Source organism: Ursus americanus, chromosome 1 (genome assembly GCF_024610735.1).
Source record: "Ursus americanus isolate L20-20 chromosome 1, mUrsAme1.1.p, whole genome shotgun sequence".
Classification (NCBI taxonomy): domain Eukaryota; kingdom Metazoa; phylum Chordata; class Mammalia; order Carnivora; family Ursidae; genus Ursus; species Ursus americanus.
Window position 1 is genome coordinate 22994148 of NC_142127.1, and position 25837 is coordinate 23019984.

The 25837-nt window shown below is 34.7% G+C and overlaps 1 protein-coding gene across 1 annotated transcript in view; it reads right to left on the bottom strand.

Moving 5' to 3' along the window:
• Positions 1–25837, bottom strand: part of LOC148110721 (low-density lipoprotein receptor-related protein 1B-like) — an 851096-nt gene that overhangs the window by 138708 nt on the left and 686551 nt on the right. Inside the window, exons 9-12 of the mRNA XM_087861868.1 lie at positions 18459–18681; positions 15057–15228; positions 12626–12769; positions 7457–7693 (exon numbers count right to left, since the gene is read on the bottom strand). Of these exons, the coding sequence (XP_087717994.1) occupies positions 7457–7693; positions 12626–12769; positions 15057–15228; positions 18459–18681 (776 nt within the window). The remainder of the gene's footprint in view (positions 1–7456; positions 7694–12625; positions 12770–15056; positions 15229–18458; positions 18682–25837) is intronic.

A 25837-nucleotide genomic window follows, 5' to 3' on the forward strand; every position in this document is an offset into this window, starting at 1 on the left:
TGCCTATGCTGTGTGGAAACAAATAAAGGGAAAGATATCTTCTCTATGTTTCCCCAAATTCATTAGCCACATGACCAATTCCATTTTTCATGACACTATATTTTAGAATCCAGATTTCAAGCTTCTTCTAGTCATGTCAACTTTTCAGACAAAAAGACATATATATTGGCTTAGAGGTTTTTTTTTCAAATATCTCATATACTTCATAAGAAACATAAAAAAATATGAGAAATATATATTTGCAAATTAACAATGAAACTGAACCCATATTTGAGGACTCAAATCTCCAGTGAATTCTGGAAAAATCATCTTATTGATAGTCAGTGGGAGTCAGTACGTGCAAAAAGGCTATAACCTTGCTACTTGGTAGGACAATATCCATTAGATTCTCAAGAATTGCAAATGCTCACAAATCTCTTCTTAAAGTTTTAATTAGGGAATGTCTCATGACTGATAAATGTATTCATTATTTTCTTTATTGGTTGGTCAAAGTCTATACCTCTCAGAGTCTCAGAGCTTTTCCTTTAAGAATTAATGTCAGAAAAATGAGATTGATGTGCACCTGTAATCTAATAGCAAAGAGTAAAAGTTTATTAATTTTAAAATGTTTTGCAAAGCATGCTCACTAATTAAAGTTCATGGGGACTTCCTAACATAATTCATTAGTGATATCACAACATGTTTGTTTCATCATTGTATAACTGGCTCTTTATGACTAGAAATTACTAGAGAGTTAATATTGAAGTTCATTGACAACCAAGAACAAAGGGTGAGCTCTTCCCCTAAGGTCAGAAACAAGACAAGGATGTTCATTCTCACTACTGTTATTCAACATAATGCTGGAAGTTCTAGCTACAGCAATCAGACAACAAAAAGAAAGAAAAGGCATCCATGGGCATGTGGTGGTTCAGTCAGTTAAGTATTTGCCTTTGGCTCAGGTCGTGATCCCAGGGTCCTGGGATCAAGCCCCACATAAGGCTCCCTGCTTAGTGAGGAGCCTACTTTTCCCTCTCTCTCTGTCGCTCCCCCAGCTTGTGCTCTCTCACTCTCACTTTCATTCAAATAGATAGATGATAGATAGATAGATAGATAGATAGATAGATAGATAGATAGATAAAATCTTAAAAAAAAAAAAAACAAAGAAAAGGCATCCAAATTGGGAAGGAAGAAGTAAAACTTTCACTATTTGCAGATGACATGATACTATATATAGAAAACCCTAAAGACTCCACCAAAAAACTACCAGAATTGATAAATGAATTCAGTAAGGTTGCAGTATATAAAATAAATGTACAGAAATCCATTGCATTTCTATACACTAATAATGAAGCAGCAGAAAGAGAAATGAAGAAAACAATCCCATCTACAATTGCAACAAAAAGATAAAATACCTAGGAATAAACTTAACTAAAGAGTGAAAGACCTGACTCTGAAAACTGTAAAACAATGATGAAAGAAATTCAAGATGACACAAACAAATGGAAAGATATTCCATGCTCATGGACTGCAAGAACAAATATTATTAAAATGTTTATACTACCCAAAGCAATCTAAAGATTTAATGCAATCCCTACCAAAATACTGACATCATTTTTCACAGAGCTAGAACAAACAATCCTAAAATTTGTATGGAACCACAAAAGACTCTGAGTAGCCAAAGCAACCTTGAAAAAGAAAAACAAAACAGGATGTATCACAATTTCAAACTTCAAGTTATACAAAAGTTATACACGTTATACAAGTTATACAAAATTGTGATAAAACAATACAGTACTGGCACAAAAATAGCCACACAGACCAACAGAATAGAAAGCCTAGAAATAAACCTACAATTACATGGTCAATTAATTGTCAACAGAGGAAGCAACAATATGCTGGGAAAAAGACAGTCTCTTCAACAAATGGTGTTAGGAAAACCGGACAGCTACACGCAAAAGAATTAGACTGGACCACTTTCTTACACCATATACAAAAATAAACTCATAATGGATGAAAGACCTAAAAGTGAGACCTGAAATCGAAAAATCCTAGAAGAGAGCACAGTCAGTAATTTTTCTGACATTGGCTGTAACATCTTTCTAGATAAGTCTCCTGAGGCAAGGGAAACAAAAGTAAATACAAACTATGGGGACTACATTAAAATTAAAAAAAACAAAAACTTCTGCACAACAAAGGAAACAACCAACAAAACTAAAAGACAACCTACTAAATAAGAGAAGATATTTTCAAATGACATCTGGTAAGGGGTTAGTATCCAAAATATATAAAGAACTTAAACAACTCAACACCCAAAACATAAATAATCCAATTAAAAAATGCACAGAAGACATGAACAGGCATTTCTTCAAAGAAGACATACCGATGGCCAACAGACACAGGAAAAGATGCTCAATAGTACTCATTATTGGGGAAATACAAATCAAAACCACAATGAGATATCACCTTACACCTGTCAGAATAGCTAAAATCAAAAGCTCAAGAAACAAGTATTTGCAGGGATATGGAGAAAAAGGAACCCTCATGCTTTGTCGATGCAAACTGGTGCAGCCAGTATGGAAGACAGTATGGAGGTTCCTCAAAAATTAGAAGTAGGACTACCATGTATGATTCAGTAATCATACTACTGGATATTTACCCAAAAATAAAAAAAAAAAAACATAATTTGAAGGGATATATGCACCCTTACGTTTATTGCACCATTATTTACAATAGCCAGATTATGAAAGCAGCCTAAGTGTCCACTGATGGATGAATGCATAAACAACGTGCAGTATACAAACACACACACACTAGAATATAATTCAGATATAAAAAAGAATGAAATCTTGCTATTTGCAGTGACATGGATGGACCTAGAGGGTATAATGCTAAGTGAAATAAGCCAGTCAGAGAGACAAGTACCATATAATTTCACTCATACGTGGAATTAAAGAAATAAAACAAATCAACAACAAAAAAAGAGAGAGACAGAACAAAAAATAGACTCTTAACTATAGGGAACAAACAGAGGGTTACCAGAGAAGAGGTAGGTAGGAGTATGCATGAAATAGGTAAAGGGGATTAAAAGTACACTTATCTTGATGAGCATGGAGTAATATATGGAATTGTTAAATTGCTATATTGTACACCTGAGACTAATACAATACTGTATGTTAACTACGTGGAATAAAAATAAAAATAAAATAAACCCACACACAGCAAACCGGATCTTTATAACACAATAGACATTCCTAGAGGGTTATACAATGGTGAGATCATTGATATCCAAGATCAAATCATGATCTCTAGAAAATGATAATTGTACTCTAACATTGGTGTCATTTGGGAACAGATCAAATCCTGTAATCTGTTATAAGTAGCCACCCTAGGATCAGTTAGAGTAAGAGCCTGGAAATATTTCTAGAGTTCTGAAGTGGGTTCTAAGTTGGTAGTCATATCTGGGGGGATGGGAGGGTGTGGGTGGGTTGTGGTAGTGGTGGTGATAGTGAGGGTTCAAAGTATTACAATGATGAATAATAATTCATGTCCCAGGTATAATGTCATACATTTCAAACCAACAAATTGGAGGAAATGTTGGATTCTAAAATCCATGGAGGGATTACAGAGATGCTGGGGATGGGACGAGCTGAAGAAAAGGGCTTGATCTTTCACATGCTGGACAAGCAATAAGGCACTACCCTCACATAGTATGTCAACAGAATATCTTCAAACATGTCATCTGGAGAATATATGTTCTCCTCAGAAAGACTCCTTCCCCTTCCTCTTGGCTACACTTCTATTCATAATATCAGAAAATAGATCCTATGTTGCATCCTGCCCAAAGCTATTCATTGTTCTCCAAATTCATGGCTCTTGTAAATACCTTTAGGTAAGGGAGGAGTCTGAGGTGTGGAAACGTGTACCCACTCCAGATCTCAATCAAATAGAACCCACCACAAAAAATATAGGTAAGATCAGTATATAAAGTGTTTAAGAGCACGGGCCTTCTGTTAGTTCCTGTGGCTTTTGTAACAAATTACCACAAAGTTGGTGACCTCAAATCTCGAGTTTAATTATGGGAGCTATTGAAAACACAGTTTTTCTGTTATAGCTGCAGGCATTAATAACCTTCAAACTCAGGAAAAATGCTTTGAGTGTTTTTTTTAATACTTTAAAGATATGGAACAAAATGAAAGATTGTTTTAACATGCTTCCGATTTGGATATATGTATCCCAGTAGAACTAATTTATACAGTTTAGAAACAAGTACTGCATTAACAGAATGCATACAGTAATAAATTGAATAGTAAGTTATCATCTTTATATTTTTTCCCTTTCTGCTGAAAATTATAATTCATACTGCAATGAAAAATGAATCTTGGACAAGACACCCAGGAAGATAAAAGTGAATTTGATCTTATAAAGAGCATCTATCTTCTTCTAATAGTGTAACAATTATACCTGGCAAGAATGGCTACTTTAAATTCCCTGACCACTTCGTCTAATTTTGCCTCCTGTTGATAACACCTTTTACTTTTTACCACAGTATCCTACTTTATTTTTGCTACAGCAGTTATCATTATCTTGTTCATATATGTGTTTGTTTATTATCTGCCTCCCATTATTTAGATACAAACCAAATATAAAGCTTTATTCTGTTTACTGCAGCATTCCCATCACTTACAATAGCACATGGACCAGTGAAGGCATTTGTAGAATTTATTTATTAACTGGACAAATATAAATTTTACAATATAAATTTTACAAAAATTATGGGAAGAATTCTGGAGAATAAAAAACTTACAGATTGAAAAAAAGCTTACATATTAGTAAATGCTTTGTCTTTATAGAAGTCTATTTTCATTAAATCACTAATATGTCTTCATTTCATAGATACTTGCAGTATTTATTGAGATAGATATAAGTATCTCAAAGGGACAATTTTCCTTTATCTTTTATTTAACTACCGTTTTAGCCCATAAGAGTCAACAGACTAAAGGATATACCACCCTTAGGAAGTTTTCCATAAACCTCTGAGAGAAAAAAAAAAAATCAAAGAATGAATAGAGATGGGCCTTTTTAGAAATGCTGTTGGTGTTTTTCTTTCTTTATAGAAAGGATCTAAGCTTACATAAAAGATGTCCAAGATATTAATGTTTTATTTACAAACAGCAAACTCTTTATAGCCTTGTACTTCAAACTGTACAAATTTATCTAAGACTCAGAATTTCTACCAAGCTTACAAAATAATTTGTCAAAACGAGCATTGCTTCTCAGTCTTCAGGTTGGATGGTGGATGTTCTAGCTAAATTAGTGAACACACAAAGAATTTAATTTTTTTCTGATTTCAAGAATGGTAAGTTGTCATTTGCCAAATATAACTTCTGTTTTGACATGTTAATCTTATATCATAATGTCTATTATTATTCTCCTTCTTTCCTCCTGGTAAGAAAAAGATTAATAAAAAAAACCATTAAGCTGTCCTTGCATAGAAATAGCAAATGTTAAGTATATTTCAGGTGTGAAATCTACAAAATGTTCTCATAACCTTCATACTGCCAAAGCGACACTGCACAGATGTGCCCAGCAGTCAAGCGGCTATGAGAGCTGATCTCTGTTGCTGTGGTGAAATGCAAAGACCCACCAATGTCACTGATAAAATATTGTTATCAGAGTTAGGATTACTAGCTGGAACATTCAGTCACCGCACAGGAACTGGCACTTCTTGAAAGGAAACCAAGAACCTTCTATGTTACATTTCAGTCCTTCGTGAAAATTTCTAGGTCAAAATCAGAGCAATCCAAATGCATCTGCTTATAGAGAATATGCAAGTCTATTGTCCTAAAATTGTCCATTTTCTATCATGAAAGTCACATGACAGAGAAAAAGTAGGCAGATAATCTCTGTCACGTCCAATTTAAGGTAAAAATCTTAACTCTAATTAGCCTCTCTAAAAAGTCATGGTGGCTTTATATTGCCTTAATCAGTAAACTATAAACAACAACAACAACAAACAGGGATATTTTTCATTTTAACACTTCGCTTGTCACTCGTGGAAAGTGTAGGTTTGATTTAAAGCAATCCTGAACTGAATGAATAATCTCCTTATGCTACCCCGTTCCCACCAAGTCAGGAGAGGCCACCACTCATTACCACTTGTTCCTTCCTGCCTCTTACCCCTTTAGGATTTCCTCCAAACCCCTTCACCTCACATTTCGGGTCTTTCATCACCTCTCACTTCCCGCTGCTCCTCTGACCCTATACCCTGCGACCAAAACCTCCCATACTGTTCTGCTTAATGTAGCACTTGATTTTTTTTTTTCCCTACAGAATTCCTGGTGGCTGAAATACCCTCCTCTCCCCTTTAACATTCTTCCTTTAAAATCCAGCCCAAATACCACCTCCTGCACATGAAGTTCTCTAGGAACACTCACATAAAGACATCTCTAATAATCACATATTTCTTTGGGTCCATTTTTGAACTTGTTAATTAAATTAAATGCTGCAAAGAAATTTACATATTTTGTGCATTTATATTCTCTCCAAAGGTAGATTATGAACTCCTTGAAGGCAACAGTCGCTTTCTAACATTCCTGTTATCTCCTAAGGATAGCTAGCACAGTGTTCTTCATCTAATAAACATATAATCAATGTTCCCTAAATCAAGGATTTTTAAAATATTTGAGAAGTAAGCAGATTGCTTACATGAGGAAACTGAGGTCCAGAATCATTACTGAACATGTCTAAAGGTGAATGACTAGTAGTCAAATATTTGGTTTGCTTGATTATTAAAGATATTTTCTACTTACACCAAAGTTATATTACTTTGTTACTTGACTGGTTGGTCCTAAGCCATGAAATTTATAAGATACACTGTTTTAATAAAGTATAGGCATATATGTTTGCAAATATAATCTTGCATATAAATATTTATCAATAAAACTAGGTATAAACAAAGTTTCTCTGTGAATACAGATATTTCAAGGGCAACTCTAGAGAAGTCAGTTTTAATGATTTATCAAGTAAGAAACAATATGCAAGAAATGCAATGACGATGGGGACATTGATATTTTTAATGCACCCTGAATGACATGAACAATATCCTAGTAAGAATCAAATATTACACAAGTCTCTAATGCCCTGTTAAATCTTATGTTCTGCCATAGAGCACTATAAACACATAATTGTAAATCTACATTTTCCATGAAGGTGAATAAGTAGCTTTATCTAATTCCTGTAATGTTTAAAATACGGTGGACAATTCCAAGTTCCATTTTATCATGGAGGTTTTAATATGCTGGTATGTGAAAAACAGGTAGAAATAATGTTACTGAAGAAAATTAAATCAACAACTATTTTTAAATCACAGTAAGTACCTAGGTTCTGGTTGAAGAGAGTTTGACATATGTCATATTTATCCTTTCACAGTGCTGTATCTGTGGGGAGTTTGGTGTTAATATTACGTATTGTCACTTACCATCTTTCAGGATGGTTTCTCGCTCTGTGCCATCTATCTTCTGCCGGCCAATTAGGAAACTGGTGGTGTCAGCAAAGTAGATATAATTGGTTTCTGCATGGAAATCTAAAGCACGAGGGTTTACCAGATTCTCTATGGGGATCATGTATTCATCAGCTATCTTGGTATTCAAGTCCATTCCTCGAACAATTCCTGGGCGTCCTTTCCCATAAAAGAGGAACAACTCATTCTTCGGTCCTGCAGAAGAAAGATTACAAACACAAACAACTGAGGCTGCCTAATCTTCTTTACACTGCAGAATGCCACTGTTTAATTAACTGGCACAATTAGCATTTTTTAAATTCAATAACAAAAATTAAACTCTAAAATATGCCAAATGTATCTTGATGCAAGAAGGCCAGCTAATTGCATTACTTTAATTAAAACAGAAATTACTTCCGTGAATGGGTTATATTTAGTTAATTATTCTTTTGTCTATAACTGTCTGTAGAGCAAAAACATGACAGATCATTGGATAACTGGTAACAGTAAAATGGACATTTATTAAAACATCCGGCACATTTAATTTTACAATTCATTACAATCTATCTAACACATTCTGTAGATACTAACTATAGCATTCATTATGTCTGACAATGCTAAAAACTTCAGAGTATTTAAAACACCCCGCCTTGGAGTTTGCATCTAAGGCTGTCAAAGGCAAGCAAATAGAATCACACAGTATCACAAACGTGCATGAGAATATATTACAAAGGTCTAAACAAGTGAATTATTTTTTTAAGAAATGAAATAAAATTCCAGTTATTGCATCACTTTTTTCTTTACATCTTAATTAGAATGTTAGCGGTTCATGCTGTCTGCCAGTAACTCTGAAATACAACACAGCCCTTGTCAAAAGCAAAACAAAACAAAAGCAAAAATGAGAACTCCAAACAAAAAACTATTTTCCAGGTTAAAATGCTAGAATCAATGTAGCTTTTTCTATAGAGCGAATTGACTCCTTCAAACTTTCATATTGAAATAACATGCCAGGCTATCCAATTTCTAGAGCAACTGACTTAGTTTAGTTTATACAATTTGAAGAAAATACTTTATATAAAAGGGAAAACATATTGAATTTTAATAAAACTGAGGATACAAATGATTCAGTTATAATCAGATAACAGTACCATAAGTGAGATTCTTAGCAAAGTAAAATAACTAAACTACAGAAAATTTGGAGAAAAAAGAGAAAGAAAAAGTAATTACTCATAAACTCAATACCTCAATACAAACAATACTGTCAATTTACATATTTTCTTTCTTTCACTTTCTTTTAAAATTCGTGCTATTGAATATTAAATGTATATAAACTGATATTTATTATATTTTAATGTATAAAGAAAAATAAAACAAATTTCACGCACCTGGCACAGATCTTAAAAATATTTCCAGAACACTGAAAGATATTCATGTGCCCTAAACCAATTCCTCACTCCTTTTTTTCCTATTTCACTTTCATCCTAAAGATGTCCAATATCCTGTTATTTTGTTTATTATGTATTTTGTCAAGTTTTATTACACGTGTTGCATGTATTTCCCAACAGTACATTGTTTGTTTTTCATGTTTGAATTGCATGTGTGAATTCTTCTGTGAATTAATTTTATTCTTATAATGTTTGTAATATTCATCCATGGTTGTTGCAGCCATAGTTAACTTATTTTCACTGTTATATTGTATTCTTTCATGTAGCTATTTCAAATTTAATTTATTTAGTTATTTTTCTAAAGTGTGATTACTTATAATGAAGAGGACATTCAATTTCATATTCTGCTTTTATTATTAAATCTTAGCATCAAAATTATGTTCTACGTTGATCCATTATTTTAAGCCTTACATTCATTCTTTCAGTATGATCAGTATAATATATGATAATTTATTAAACTGTTCCCCGGTTGGTTTTATCTTTTCATTATTATAATAATACTGGGGAACCATGTTTTTCTTCAATCCAGCATTTTACACATTTTCTTAGATGATCTCTAAGTATACATTTCCAGAAATGGAATTACTGGTAAAGAATATTAACATCCTTCTTCCTCATTGCCCTCACAGCTTCTCAGTGTCCACCTACTTTCAAGAGTATTTTTTAAAAATAATATTGCATATTATTTAAAAGTAGTGTAGATTTATTTGAAAATTAACATTTTCTACCAACTTTATAAGCATAAGCATAATTTTTTTAAAAATAGGAATCTTATTAAAAAATAAAATAAAAAATAAAAATAGGAATCCTATATATGCATTTTAGTGCCTCATTTTTTAAATAATACTTTATTGTCATTAAAGTCTTAAAATCATTATTTTCAATGACAGCATCGTGTTCCCTGCTAGAGAGGCAATACGATGCAATCAGCTGCTTACCTATTGTTGGATATTTAGATTGTTTCTGGGTTTTTGTTATTATAAATATATTTATAATGAATTTCTTCAGTCAAAAGAGGAAAAATTTCTTTTTTTTTTTAATGATTTTTTATTATATTATGTTAGTCACCATACAGTACATCCCCGGTTTCCGATGTAAGGCTCGATGATTCATTAGTTGTGTATAACACCCAGTGCACCATGCAATACGTGCCCTCCTTACTACCCATCACCGGTCTATCCCATTCCCCACCCCCCTCCCCTCTGAGGTCCTTAGTTTGTTTCTCATAGTCCATAGTCACTCATGTTTCATTCCCCCAAAAGAGGAAAAATTTCTTAAAGGATACGGTCAGTTTGTTTTTTTCATATTTTATCAAACGTCTTTCCAAAAATGATACCAATTTCCACTTCTATTATTAATGAATAAGAACACTAGTTTCATCATACCCAATTTTGCTAACGTTTATTTTTAATTGATGTTTTCATTGGTAAACCTGGTAGTCACTGGTTTAATGTGTGTGTGTGTGCGCGTGTGTGCATGTGTATGCTTTATTTTTTTAATTGTTTTTAAAAATTTTTATTTATTTATTTATTTAGAGAGCACGAGCCAGGGAGGGGAAGGAGGGTAGAGGGTAAGAATCTCAAGCAGACTCCCTGCTGACTGCAGAGCCCCAACCAGGTCTGAGTCTCACAACCCTGAGATCATGACCTGAGCCAAAACCAAGAGTCCAATGCTTAACCGACTGAACCACCGAGGTGCCCCTGTGTGTGTATGCTTTAAATAGGAATAACCATTTTTCCCATTGTTTACTTAACTCACCAATCTTAGTCATTCGATACATTAAAGTTTCTTCTAGTGTGTACTCTTGTATGATAGGCAATTGATACTAAAAACTACATTTCAGAGACACTCATAGAGTGATGGGCCTGGTTTTAAGTACCTACAATACGATGCACTAACTCAAGTTTGGGAATATGGAAATGAGGCTGCCTTTTGCTACTTCCTTTGGTATTCATCCAAAGAAGAAACTGAATTTTCCACTTTAGTGTTCTTCCTTTGTGTATATCAAGAGGCAAGGAAGAGGGTGTTGTTTTGTTTTGCTTTGTTTTGTTTGCCAGTAGGGAACTATCAGTTGTGACATATTTCTGGAGCTAATAGTTGTGGCGCAAGTTGTGGAGATTCCCGGATATCAGTTAAAATGGTGTGTTTTTGAAGTTACCATTGGCATTTGTGGCTTCCTGATGCCCAGGCTTCTGAGTGTGGCAGGTTTCCAGTTTTAAGCCAGGGTAGTTCAATGGTGGTTTTAAGGGCTGTTCTGAGGACTGAATCTAGAAGCTATTGCTTCAGGCTTTTCACTGATTACATAAGCACCTATCTATTAACATTTGATATTTTCTGATTAAAAGAGCTAGAGTTATCTCTGTTAATGTAAATGTACCTTGATTGGGTGATTGAAGCTTATGCAACTGTGATCCTGTTTCCCCCCAAACATGTGTATGTATGTATGTATGTATGTATGCATGAATGAATGAAAATATGTATGTATAAATGTGTACTGTTGCATTTTTTATGACATGCCATCTCTTTTCAAGTGGTAACCACACCAATTTAAAGGCTGGTCACACACACACACACACACACACACAACTTCGCTCATCTTGAGGCTTCTCTCAGTTATCCACAGGATCTCTTGAACATGAGACCCAGCATTAATACAGTTAGAAATGAAAACAAAATACTAATACATATATTTTATAACAGCTGAGCTTCTTGGGTTATTGATTTAAAAATATTTGTGCCACCATTTAGACTTAAAATTTTACCAACTTTAGTGATCAATGTCATAGCTCTCAGTAAGCACATGACAAGAAAGTTGAAGAGATGCAAGACAGTGATCAGAGAGGAAACACAGAAATAAAAAGCCATTGCTACAACAAAATGGAGACACAATAGGCACTATAAAAAGCAGCCATTGTAACTTTTAAAATTGTGGTATTGGGGGACATTTAAAGGACAGCAGTCTCCACATGGATATCATTTCTGTAAGGACCATTCTACTATATTTGATTGTGAAGACCCCAAGTAAAGACCTTAATTTAACTAATTTTGGGGCAACAATCTAAGTTTACAAAAGTCATGTATAAAATTATTTTTTAGCGTATTTAAATAAGGAACAATTAAGTTACTCAGCATATTTCAAAAATAAAACAAAGATATGTCTAACTGTTAGAAAGCTTTTCAATACAATTGTTAAAGAGATTGATATTTAATTAGTATAGCTCCAGTTACCTGGAAAATTAAATATTGAAATGAATTTCACTCCCCAGTGATGCTGGATAAGGTGAAACATGACTTTATGTGGATTTTTGTTGGACTAAACAACACACCTACTACTAGGAGGAGCTTCTTAGTTCAGATAAGAGAAAGCATGGGCAACCAATGATTCAGGCTCATTAGACCAAAAAACTTCTTTAAGGAATTAAGGAAAGGATCGTCCTAAAAACAGCCTAAAGTATGTTTCCCAGGGATTCATAAATTTAGTGACTCTATAGCCTGATTCAGTTTTTCATTCACATTATCACAAAACAAAACAAAACACAAAAAAACCTGAATACTGAGAAAAAATAGCTGGTATATTTTGCAGGCAAATTTCACCTGTTGAAGTCTTATGTTATTGCTGATGTTGATGTCGCTAATTAATAGAAAAAAAAAAACTATTCTGAAGCAGTAGCTGCTGGCAAAATGTTTGATTTTAACAACATACTTTTGCATGACCTGCCATCACTTCCCAAGTTGAAGCCCGTCCGGCAGCGACAGGTCCGTGTTTTGTAACTGCTGCTGAGCAGACAGATGTGTGAGCATCCCCCTGGCATTCCATATGGATCCACTTCACATGCATGGCTTCTGACTACAACAAATAAAAAACAGCACACTTGAAATTCTCCAAAGACAAGATAATTATGTACATTGGTATGTTGAAACGTTTGCAGTGCAAGAAGAGGCAATCCTATCAAAAATCTCTACACCCAGCTATTTATTACCATAATCAATTGGAAAAAGAGTTTAAACTTCCTAGAAAAAGAGGTAGGAATTTGCCGAAGTCCTCCTAAGAATATGTTTAAAAAAACAATTCTGCTTTTATATTAATTTAAACTGTTTACCTGTAAGCAAAATAAGTAACCTGATTCTTCTTGATGCATGCTTGTTGTTCTTTTTAAAAATACATGTTTCTTACAAATGTAAAAAGATACTGTAAAAAAACACCTGGTTAGGTAATTAAGCAGAGAAAGGATCTCTTTTGAAATAATCCATTATATGGGCAATTAACCCAGAAGATATATGATTCAGTAACTATCTTTATTGAGAAGTGCTGAGACATATTTTTTTTCAGTTTTGAGTCCATTGTCATTTTGAGAACTTGACAACAAAATGAATGTGTGTACGTGTGTGTGTGTGCATGACTGTAATTTTCAAAAGGAGGACGCCAGTTTACATGTGACAATTGAGACATAGAAGGACATTTCATGAGTGTAGAAGTTAGAGAAGGAAAAAAGAACAGGAAAAATATTGTATGAAGAGAATGAGAAAAAGATGAGTCAAAGAAAAAAAGGCTGTGGTAGGAATAATATCAGTCAGATTTTATATACTGTTGTAATTATATTTCTTTTTGATCACCACTTGAAATTGTGACAAATAACGTGGCAATGTTCTTTTAATAATAAATGGTTATGCTTTTAAAATTGTGCCATGTCTGTTTTGTATTCCTGATTTTCGAAATGAAAAGATTATCCCCCACTCTTGTCCCCCACAGCCTATTGTCAACACAGTAGCCATACTGATTCCTTTAAAAAGTCAGTCATATCATGAGACTCCTCTGCTTAATGCTTCCTAAGGACTCCTCATCTCAATAGAAGTATAAGGAAAAGGCTTTATAATTATCAATAGGGCCCTAGTTATTATGGTCCTCCTTCATTTCTCCAACCTCATCTTCTACCTCTTTTTTCCTTTTTCAGTCTGCTTTAGACACATAGGTCTCTTGCTGTTGCTTGAAAAATCTAAACATGTTCTTCCTCATGGTCTTTGCGTTTGCTCATCTCCCTACGTGCTATGTCTCTGCCTCACTTCCTCAATTATCTTGTCTTCATTTAGTTTCATTATTTCCATGGAACTTCCTCTGACCATTCAATATAAAATTGCAAATCACCCCCATCCCTGAGACTTCCTACCTGCTTTATTTTTCTCTATAGCACTCATAATCTTATAATATAATAATAATTTACTTGGTCATTTTAAAATTATTTTTTCTCTACTAGGATGCAAATCTCATATAGGCAAGAGTTTTTGGTTGTTTTATTCACTGCTGTGTCTATAAAATAATGTCTATACAGTAGTTCCTGGCACACAGTAAACGGTCAATGAATAATTGGCAAATAAATAAATCCTAACACCAAACTCTAATAAGGTTATTCACAGAATTCCAAATTTAAATTTACTGTAAACAGATTTGTGACAATACGTTGTCTCAACTAAATTTATGTTAATATTTAGGTAATTCTAAATTAGTTTCAATTTGAAGCACGAAAAGAGGATGAGAATTTGGAGTTGATTGTTCTTGTATGTTACATTATTCTATATATAATTGAATGTAAATTGTATTGATGAACAAGCACACTAACCTACTATGCAAAAATAACTAGTTTGTGTTTTTAAGAAATACTTAGAAACATTATAGCCTTCTCACTAAAAGTTACTTTTTAATTAACTCATATTAAAGAATAATTGGGCTAAGTTAAGAGACTGGAATGACTACAATAAAAACTGGATAAATACCATTAAGAGAGTCACCTGATTTGAAATGTCTCCCCAAATGATACCAAAAAAAAAAAAAAGAAACCTTAGCATCTTAGCATCTGGGTTTCCTGTCTACACATATCATGATTGAAAGCTCTTTCCTGAATCCAAATCTAGCCATCATTTCAATTCTATGGTTGTAGAAACAATTCACTAGGAACTGAACAATTCATCATTTAGACTTGTGCAGGGAGTGCTCTTCCATTTTATCAAGCAGACGTGTACACTTTTGCTATCAAACAGAGAATTTATGACTCACCCACTTTAACTCCATACAAAGCACAAGGACCATATCCTCATTCAACCCACCATTATAAAGGCAATGAAGAAGTCCTGTGTCTTACCTGTTGGTTGAGTTCTTTTTTGATAAATTCGGATTCCTCGAGCATTTTCCATTTTAATTAATGAGTGAATATCAGTGCCATTAAATCGGTTTATCCTTATGATATTGAAGTTATCAGAACTGGTTGCATACAAATAGTCTTCAAACACAGTTATACCATAAAGATGTCTGACCTATATGGAGGGGCAAAAATAACTATGATTTTTAATGATGCTGCTTTCAACTTGAAAGAAAAACTGATTGCTGTTTACTACTGTGGAAAATTCCCATAGTGGGAGAGTCACACACATATTATCACTTATTTGCTCTCAGAGAATTAAACATTTCACTAATTTAAATTTTCTCTCTGAGAAGAAAACATTATGCAGTAGTAGATAAAGCAGTTTCAAATGTATGGAGAATTTTATTCGTGATTCATTAAGAAAACATGTTCAGTAGCTACTTTTCAGAGGCAAGTGAGAACAAAACTTCCACGTATATTCAATAAGATGCTTGTGGAACCGTTACATAAAATTTGAGATGTTTTCATGGGCTGCTTGTTCATATAGTCAAGAGATACAGAATCTAAAAAAATATAGCTCTGGCTGTGTAAGAACTGATGAGAACCTTTGAAAATTTATTTTGTAAGTTCAAAATCCCATATATATCTTTTTAAATCCCTTTTTTTTTTAAGATTTTATTTGACAGAGAGACAGCCAGAAGCAGAGGAACACAAGCAGGGGGAGTGGGAGAGGAAGAAGCAGCCTCCCAGCAGAGAAGCCTGATGCGGGGCTCGATCCCAGAAAGCGGGGATCACTCCCTGAGCCAAAGGCAGACGCTTAACGACTGAGCCACGCAGGCGCCCCTTTAAATCCCTTTTTTTAAGCCACAAGTTACATTTAGATGAATACTTGTCCCAGCATGGAACACAATAAATAAGGAAACTACATATTTGGAATAATTGTTTTAAAAAAAAAAAAAGACAGCACTTCACTCAGAAATCATATATGTTTCTAAAGCCTATTCGTAAGGAAATGGAACTAATGACACTTGAACAGCATAACTCTCCTTCGCAGAGGTCCTGGGAATTGAGTGGAGGAATGGACATCTTGCAGTCATGGCAGGCTTCTAGTAAAGCTGAGGAAGAATGAGTTTACTGATTTTCTCATACAAATGCCTACGTGCTAAGCACAATGCTTTTGAGTACTACTATTATAGTTAATCTAAAACGGTTCTGTATCAAGGTAGGGTGGGGCTCTGATTTGATTTGCTGTAGAGATTCTGTTGAAAAAATCTGTCACAATTCTTCGGCATTATATGGCACTTTTAGTATAGATTTGTAGTTAACAGAATTTGAAAAAGTTGTATGGTTTGACTGTAAAAATTTATTTTTTTAAAGATTTTATTTATTTGAGAGAGAGAAAGCATGAGCAGGGGGAGGAGCAGAGGGAGAGAGTGAAGCAGACTCCCACTAAGCAAGGAGCCAGACTGGGGGCTCATCCCAGGACCCTGATCATGACCTGAGCCAAAAGGAGACACTTCACCAACTGAGAAATGTAAGATAAGAGTTAATGAGGAAAATCATTCCACGTTAAAGTCCAAAGAATGTTTTCCCTTGTAAGGGTCATTCCCCAGTGTGTGTGTGTGTGTGTGTGTGTGTGTGTGTATGTGTGTATAGGTGTAATCGTGTGTAGACACACGTGCACAGGCATATGTGCCAGAAAGAAGGGGTGGGGGTGTCATGTGTTTATTTACTAATATTTCCACATAAGCTGATATCATAATTCCCTAGATAAATCTAAGTCCAAATTTGACTTGAGCAATATTTTTTTCCTATAAAAATTGCAAGTAAATTCAATTTTTCCATTGCCATTAGTCTCATGCATGTTTTGCCCGAAGTTTGGAGCCATTCATCTGGAAGCGTGTGGTTGTGGCATACTTATATTGTTCTTTACATAACTGTCATCCCACCCAAGAGACAAAGCATAGCCAAAGAGGGGACAATTGGGCAGGGTAGAAAATGTTCACATAGTAAAGATGAAATTGTACTCAATGTCCTTGTTCCTTCCTTCAGAAGAGCCTGTTTCCCATAAAGTAAGTACACTGTTGCCTGCTCTGCTACTCCCCACACAGGTGGGAGGAGCTTAGAGTGGTGGCTAGACCATTCTGCCTACAGCCCAAATATTTAGAAAAATGTATCTATGTTGGAAGATTCAGTGGCAGAATAAGCATATGTTTAGGGAATCAGAAAAAGCACAGGAAATAGAAATGAAAAAAAATGAATAATTAAAATCCAGACATTAGAAAACTTTTTAAAAGTAATTATGAGGAAAATCACTTGTATTTCTTATCCTTGTTTCAAGGTTTAAAAATTTAATTATATATAGGTAAAAAGATGACCCATCATAATCATTTTAGAAATTAGATCCTCTAAAAGTCATAACTAAGGCTTTCCAAAGAAATCAAGTTTTTTTAGGACAGGCAAAAGTATGAAAGAAATAACTGGCCTCTTCTCTAATACTGGACACTTTTTTTTTTTTTTTACCTCACAAATTAGTGCATTTGTTTGTCTGTCAAGGAAGGAAAAATAAATTCATTGCTAAAAACTGATTAGGAAGGAAAGGTATCCTTAAGGAATCATTACAGAATATTTTTGTCTTGGATTGCAAAAGATAGAAAAGGGATTCATGTATTTCGGCTCCACAGAATAAGAATCTCACAAGAAATTAGTGCAATCACTGAGGTAAAATTGAATTTGAGGAAGTGCACTAGCGAATAAGCTTATTTCTACTTAGAGATCTCCTTTAAATGTCCACTAAGTGTTATCTGCAAAACCTTGTAATTCAGCAAGGGTAAAACCATACAGATGGGAAAGTTCTTGACCTCCATGATTTCCACAGAAGTCTCATTCTAGGAAGTATTTGAATACATCAGAAGGCAAAATTTAGTCCAACCTTTGAAAATAATAAAAATATTTTTGTGAGCAGGCATTTGCTTTTGTTAGCAAAATATCTCCAAGGCCACAGGGGATAGATGACAGTCTAGCTCCTTATAAATAAACTATTTAAATTAGTTTTTAGTAAGTTTTACTTTTAATAGGTAAAACATCTGTCCTAGTTTAATTCCTTTCGTACTAGTGTGGCATTTTTGCTTATTGTTTTTGTTTTATTTTTGTTGGCTTTTGTTTTGCGTGCTTTCTTTTAATAGAGCAAAGGAGGAAGTCAGAAGCATCTTTGATATTATGGAACACACTGTGAAAAGAACATTCTCCCACATAGGAAATACATCACAATTTTTATGATCCTTTGCAGCTTGACTTCATAAGAAATTTTCAACATTGCAATTCAAATTTTGGGTCTTCTTCCTAGTATGATACCATTCATTTTATTACCTTAGCTGCGTTTTCTAACAGAATTGTACTTACTTGTCTGCCTTGAATGATAGTATGTCTGTTTTTTCCTTGATAGTCCACTACTTCCACATAGTCCAAGTAAAGATCTACCCAGTAAACCAATTTGTTGACTAGGTCTAGTGCCAGTGCAGCTGGCTGCTCTGTCTTTGAATCAATTATCCTTGTTCTGTTCAGCCCATCCATGTCACATCGCTCCACTTTGGCCACATTCCCGTAGTCAGTAAAGAAAAGTTTTCTGTTGAAAGAAAACTAAATGTTAAAGTGGAGGGGGGGGGGGGAGCATATTCAATAGAACCATCTGTAAAAAACAGAACTTTTCCTTCTAATTTATTTCAGTGGTTACATCTGTTAGCTTCCCATAACCATTTCCATATAATATCACTCATAAACAGAGAAATCTGCTAATGAATATTGCAGGGCATAAGGGAGCAGGTTAACCAACAACTGTAAAATTTCCCCAAAACGAATGATTATGGTGGGTTTATTATTGTATTAGGGGAAATGTTTCTTTAAGCTTCATAGAACCAATACACAGACACCACAGGAACGCACGCAGCCCATTTGGTATAAGCTTCGGAAGTGAGCCAAGTCACCAGGCCAGGGCACGTGAGCTATCAGGCTTTATCTTCAACCTGCTTTTCAAATTGCCTAGTAATGTCTGTCTCCTATAAAAGCTATTATGTGGAGCTCAATGATGCTATGAGTGGTAGAGAATAGCAAACCTGGAATGGAATTAAGCAGATGAAAAAGCAAATGTAGTGTTTGTAGCGATGGAAATAAAACATAAATAATCCCCCCAAAACCAATCCCAAATTCTCCCAAATATTCCCAAATCACAAAATTTCATAAAGCAAATAAAGGCCATTTCTCCTCATTTTCTCTTTATTTGAAAGAACAGTCTAAAAAGCAATGTTGACCTCCAAGACAAAAAATAATAGTCCTTCCTTGAAGCACTAATGGTGTCTATCAAAGGTTGAAATACCTCCAACACCTCAGTGTCTAATATTTGATTAGTATTCACTATGTTTAGTAAACACAAATCAATTTCAGTTAACCTGACAATATTTTAACAAGATTACCTACTCAGGAGACTAAATTACATTTGTAAATAGAGGACTATCTTACCCTGACTTAAAAACAATCTCAAGAATAATCAGATTTACAGTGACTGAGCAATATCAAGATTACCTAGAGTATGGAATATTTGATTTTACAAACTTGGTGAATTAGTTTTTAGTTACTTTTCTCAACATCCTTGCATTATCTAACAGTATGGGGTATATTTCAAGCTAAAAAGTATTATTTAAACTGTAATTTAGCTCTTTCTCCTGCGGGAGGCTTTGAGTAATTTTTAAACATTAATGCATACTGTTCTGTAACAGTATAAGCCAGATTTTACTCTGAGAAGATATTTCCCTAAATGTTCTTGAAAGACCGATTTATCACAATAAGTTAAAAATTATTTTTCAGGTAACATTCTATTCAGGTGAAGAGCTTTTTTATTCTAGTAAAGAATAAATAAAAGGGCATATGGTGCCATGTTTTATTGTCACGCTTAACGTTCAAACTTCCGCCCCATGCGCTCACTCGCACTCGCTCTCTCTCTTTTCCTGCTTCCATCTTGCATCTCCTCTTCCTTCACTTTAAATCAATGGGTTCAGGGGCGCCTGGGTGGCACAGCGGTTAAAGCGTCTGCCTTTGGCTCAGGGCGTGATCCCGGAGTTACGGGATTGAGCCCCACATCAGGCTCCTCCGCTATGAGCCTGTTTCATCCTCTCCCACTCCCCCTGCTTGTGTTCCCTCTCTCTCTGGCTGTCTCTATCTCTGTCAAATAAATAAATAAAATCTTTAAAAAAAATAAAAAATAAATAAATAAATAAATAAATGGGTTCATAGCTATCCCAAGTTAAACTACTGAGTACCTCGTTTTCCTATGTCTTACTGTAGAACACTAACCACTATTCCTGTTACATGAAGCGCTCTTTTTCATCACATACAAAAATGTCTTTCCTTTTCTAGTTTCCTTTTCTGATTGGTTCACTTCACAGAGCTGAAGAGATACTGGTGTAAGGGTAGGTCTGAGTATAGAGAGTTGGGGGCTCTGGCACACTATGGGTAATGTAATATGTATAGACTATGCATAGTGATATAAAGCAGATGTTTGTACCAACTACATGGTGTAGAAGAGGAAAAGATGAGTCTGGAGTTAGAGACTTCTACTAAGTCATCTTGAGATGACTTAATTACATTTAATTTCAAAAGGGAAAAAAGAGAAGTGTGTCAAGACCAGAACCATGGAGGTGTGCTGTTGGAGAAAGAAAACCAAGTAAAGATCAGAGGCTATGGCCAAAGAGATCACACAGACTTTCATAGAAGTCTAAGGGAGAGAAGTTCCAGAATAAAGGACCGCAGTGGCTGGCTGGGTCAATCACTTCATAAAATAAAATAATAATAATAATAATAATAATAATAATAATAATAATAATAATATAGATTAAGAAACTGCTGTTGAATTTGGTATTTATTAAAATACTAGTAATATTGAGAAGTTGCTTCAGAAGTTTAGTTATGGAGGAAGAGTGATGATGAAAGGGGTCGGGAAAATGTGATTTATTTTTCTAAGATTTTCAGTGATATTGACCTACTATTGCAGGAATGATGCAAGTGATTCTCATATTTATTCCAGGTCATAATAAAACTGGTTGAGGTAACTCTCTGAGTAAGTTTCAGCTAAACTATGGGGAAAAAAGTATAAATAAATGACTCATCAAAATCTCCCTGTTTTAATGAAGAGTAAAATCAAAAGAACAGGAGGACTTTGGGTATGTGAAGATGAAATAGTAAAAAAGAGCTAGAAGAAACAGTGAAGAATTTATTATCTTTGTATCCCCAACACATAGTAAAACAAACAAACAAACAAAAAAACTAGTGCCCAGTGAAAACATAAAAGATGTTCCTTACACCGAACTGACTCTTCTCAAACTTCAGAACACTAACTACGATGAGCTCTGTTCACTTATAATTGAAATGCAAGAGATGCAAGAGTTCACCAGGATAATAGTACTGATACCATAAAACTACAAGCAGCAAGTACCCAGAGTCACACAGTTATATGCATTTTTTTAAATTTATTTACTTGTTTTAGTGTTGTTTAATCTTAGTTTAAAAACACCTACTACTGTTACAGAGAAAAGCTTCATTCTCAGGGCATTCTTTAATTGAGGCATAGTTGTATTAGAATTGAAAACAAAAGCTAAAGTTTGTATCGAAAATCTAACTAAATTTCATCTGTGATGTAAGTGTAGCTGGGTTGAAAAATCACTCCTTGCTTTCCTATAAAATATCTGTCCAAATCTTAGAAAAAGTAAATAGTGGGGCGCCTGGGTGGCACAGCGGTTAAGCTCTGCTTTCGGCTCAGGGTGTGATCCCGGCGTTATGGGATCGAGCCCCACATCAGGCTCCTCTGCTATGAGCCTGCTTCTTCCTCTCCCACTCCCCCTGCTTGTGTTCCCTCTCTCGCTGGCTGTCTCTATCTCTGTCGAATAAATAAATAAAAATCTTTAAAAAAAAAAAGAAAGTAAAAGTAAATAGTGCTTTGTGAACCCCATTATCTCACTGATCCTCACCTGTGAGATAGAAGGGGCAAATTATTTTTATTTTATAGAGGAAATAGGCTCAAAGTCCACACGATTAGCCACTACCAGAGCCATGACATGAATGTTTGCCATGCCTTTAGTTTTTAACTCATTATTTTGAAATAATTTCAAACTTACAGAAAAGTTATAAGAATAGTCCAGTGAACACCTATGTCGTTCATTTAGATTCATCGGTTGTTCACCTTTTGTCCTTCTGGCTATTTCTAGTACTGCCTAGAACTCTGTGACAGTAAATTGCAAACACTGTGACCTGTTACATCTAAACACTCCAGTCTGCATTTCCTAAGTGCAAGGACCTTCTCTTGCATAATCACAGTACACCTATCAAAATCAGTAATTTTAACATTGATACAATATACAGTTTTTAGTCAAATTATGCCCATTGACCAGTAATGTTCTGTACAGTCAAATTTTCCTTTATTCTGATTTAGAGTCTGATCCAGCATCATATGTTGCATTGAATCATCTTTTTTCTCTAGCTTCTCTTAATTCTGAACAGTTTTTCAGCCTGCCTTTGTTGTTTACAATGTTATCATTTCTGAAGGGTAAACAAGTTGTTTTAAAGAATATCTGCATGTTGAATTTGCTTGATTTTTCTCATAATTATATTATGTTATGCCTTTTGAACTAAAACGCAATAGTTTTATACCTTCTAGTTGCTGCCTCCGGGCTGGGAGACTACGGGAAAATCTATGTACTACCCGAGAAATTCCATAGAAAGTAGCACAGATGGTAGTTTGGAGTCTCATTTACTCTATCTTATTCAGTATTTTCTGAACACTTAACTCTTTTAATTTCCAGGTTCTTAGTTACCCTGTAGGGATCTTCTCCTACCAGGAACCAAGTATCTGACACAGTTTCAAGTACAGCAGAGCCCCCAGTATAGCGCTATGCTGAACTCATGGTGGATAGAAGGGGCCATTCCAAAATCTGTCCTGTCCACATTCCCTCAGGATTACAATACTGACATTTCTTCTCTCTCTGTTCATTCGTGTGGTATCGATTATTTTTTTATCCTCTAACAAGAAAAATAAATTTAATAGAGATTGCTCATCCCTTGTTCTTCACTTATTTTTTGAATGGCATTCTATTTGATTCCGACTAACACAAAAGTTTAAATTAAAATAAAACAATATTGCAACTAGAGTCTGTATTTCTATGGCATATTTAACTATTAGTTCATAAAGAAGAGCAACATTTCTTTCAAATTGTCATTTATTTATCCAGTTCATTATGCTTCTGATTAGCATCTGTAGTAAATAGGAGTTTATCATTTTGGCTTCCTTATCTCATCAGATACGGGGAAACTGATTTTATCTAACATCTTTGTTGATTATATGAGTAGCCCCTGTTTTACTACAGACATATAAGTTTTAGACAGTTGGAGATTGTAAGAAACTTTGAGTGTTGTTGGTAAACTTGCCTGACGTAAACCAAAAGTCGCAAAGGGAGCCCTCACAGAGAGTGATAGAGCACTGTGCTTACGCAGTTATGGCTCCAATCATCCTACACTTTAAAGCAAAGCAATTGTTACAGGTACTGACATTTTAAAACATGTATTTTATTTTCTTTAGCTGATAAAAATAAGACTTACTTTTGCCAATGATATACATTTTAAATGATGCTTCTGTAGTTTTGCACTTTGTCCAAACGGACGAAGGTGAATTTAAACATATCAGAGTCCTGTCCATCTCTTTTAACTGCATAGTCAGCCTTGATTTTGTGTCACATTCTTACTCCTAACATTTTGGTTATAGCTCCATGATGGAATTTAGAAATTTTCAGAGTTCTCACAATGAAATTACCTACTATTCATTTTAACTGCTGAAAAATGAGGTTATGTAGCAAGATTTGGGTTAGGGAGTAGATGAGAGGCAAGCAAGACATAAAACTAGTGGGCCATATATTACCAGATTAAAAAACAAACAAACAAAAAAGACATTGTTCTGGTTAGGGCCTAGGAAACCATCCATGCTTATTAATCATGTGTTTAAGTAGGTAACTGAGTTTCTTTCCATTTTACGAAAATGATATGTATTTTCCTTGACAAGGATTACATTAGGAACTTCATTTTTCAGTCTTGTTTTTAAAATAATTGTATTATTCAAATAACATCAATAGTAATACCACCTTTTTCTTCCATCGTGTATACAAAAACTGAACAAGAAAGCAATTTTCCACATTATTTAGAGTAATTAAAGTACATTCAGCTAAAGTAGAAATATTAAATATTTAGCATTGCAATTCTAAAAGGCAATCGTAAATCTGAAAGAGTAATGAGTCTTCGGAGTAAGAGGTTTAAATTCAAATTCTATTAGCTCCTGCTACTTAAGGGATGTGGATGATAAACAAACTATTTTCTCTGCCTAGCCAAAACTGTTCAAGACAGTTATTTATTGATTTTTACTTGTTGAGGTTTTTGCTTTCATTGTTTGAAAAATCTCTCTCAAACTTGGTTTTCAGTTCATACATAAACACACAGAAATTAAACTTGACATACAGACTCCGGCTCTCAACTGGCTACTCTATATTCTGGGAACATTCCCACTAATGATTCCCCCAGAAGTATACATATATTAGATAATGTCAGTCAATGTGGCTGACCCATTCAACATCCTTATGTACCTAAACCTGCTCCACCCAGACAGTATTCCTGAGAGGGGCAGGCTTAGGTACAAATTGCATCCCTCTCATTCCTGTTTACAGATAATTAGACCAACGAGGAACATGCAATAGAAATGAAAACAAATCATAGGCTGAGCTGAGTCACCAAGATCCTTTCTGTTAATATTCTAACCCCCAGAGTGTGAAGCTCACCTAGCGGGCAGCTGTGCTAACATGGGTAAGAGAAACAGCTGGGGTGGGGATGGGATGGGGGCAGGGAGAGAGGAGGAATACTGGAACATGTACACGGAAGTGGGTGACCCATGAGACAGAAATCCCAGATGAAAGGAACCCTGTAATCTTTGAGTGAGGAATTAGGCCCCCCAGAGTCCATCTTTATTTTTCATCCTTAGTTGAATGAACATGTAAGATTTTCCATATTGTCTCAGGAAATCTCTATACATTTGAGCTGACTTCAGTGGGTTTCTACACTTAGAGGCTGAAGTGCCACGAGAAACCACTACATTGTTTAATGTTCTATTTTAAGATTTAGATAATTCTTCTTCTGAAGACATTGGACAATAAAAAATCATACCACTTTAGAAAAATTTTTATATTGATATGTTAGCTCCAAATAAAACAATCAATGGGAGAAGATATTTGCAAATGATACAGCTGATAAGGGGTTAATATCCAAAATGTATAAAGAACTTATACACTCAACACCAAAAAGAAATAGTCTGATCAAGAAATGGACAGAGGGGGTGCCTGGGTGGCTCAGTCGTTAAGCGTCTGCCTTCGGCTCAGGGCGTGATCCCAGCATTCTGGGATCGAGCCCCACGTCAGGCTCATCCTCTGGGAGCCTGCTTCTTCCTCTCCCACTCCCCCTGCTTGTGTTCCCCCTCTCACTGGCTGTTTCTCTGTCAAATAAATAAATAAAATCTTAAAAAAAAAAAAAAAGAAATGGACAGAGGACTTGATAGACATTTTTCCAAAGAAGACATATAGATGGCCAACAAACACATGGAAAGATTCTCAAAATCACTAATTATCAGGGAAATGCAAATCAAAACCACAATGAAATATCACTTCACACCAGTTAGAAAAGTCAGTGAAAATGGCAAGAAATAA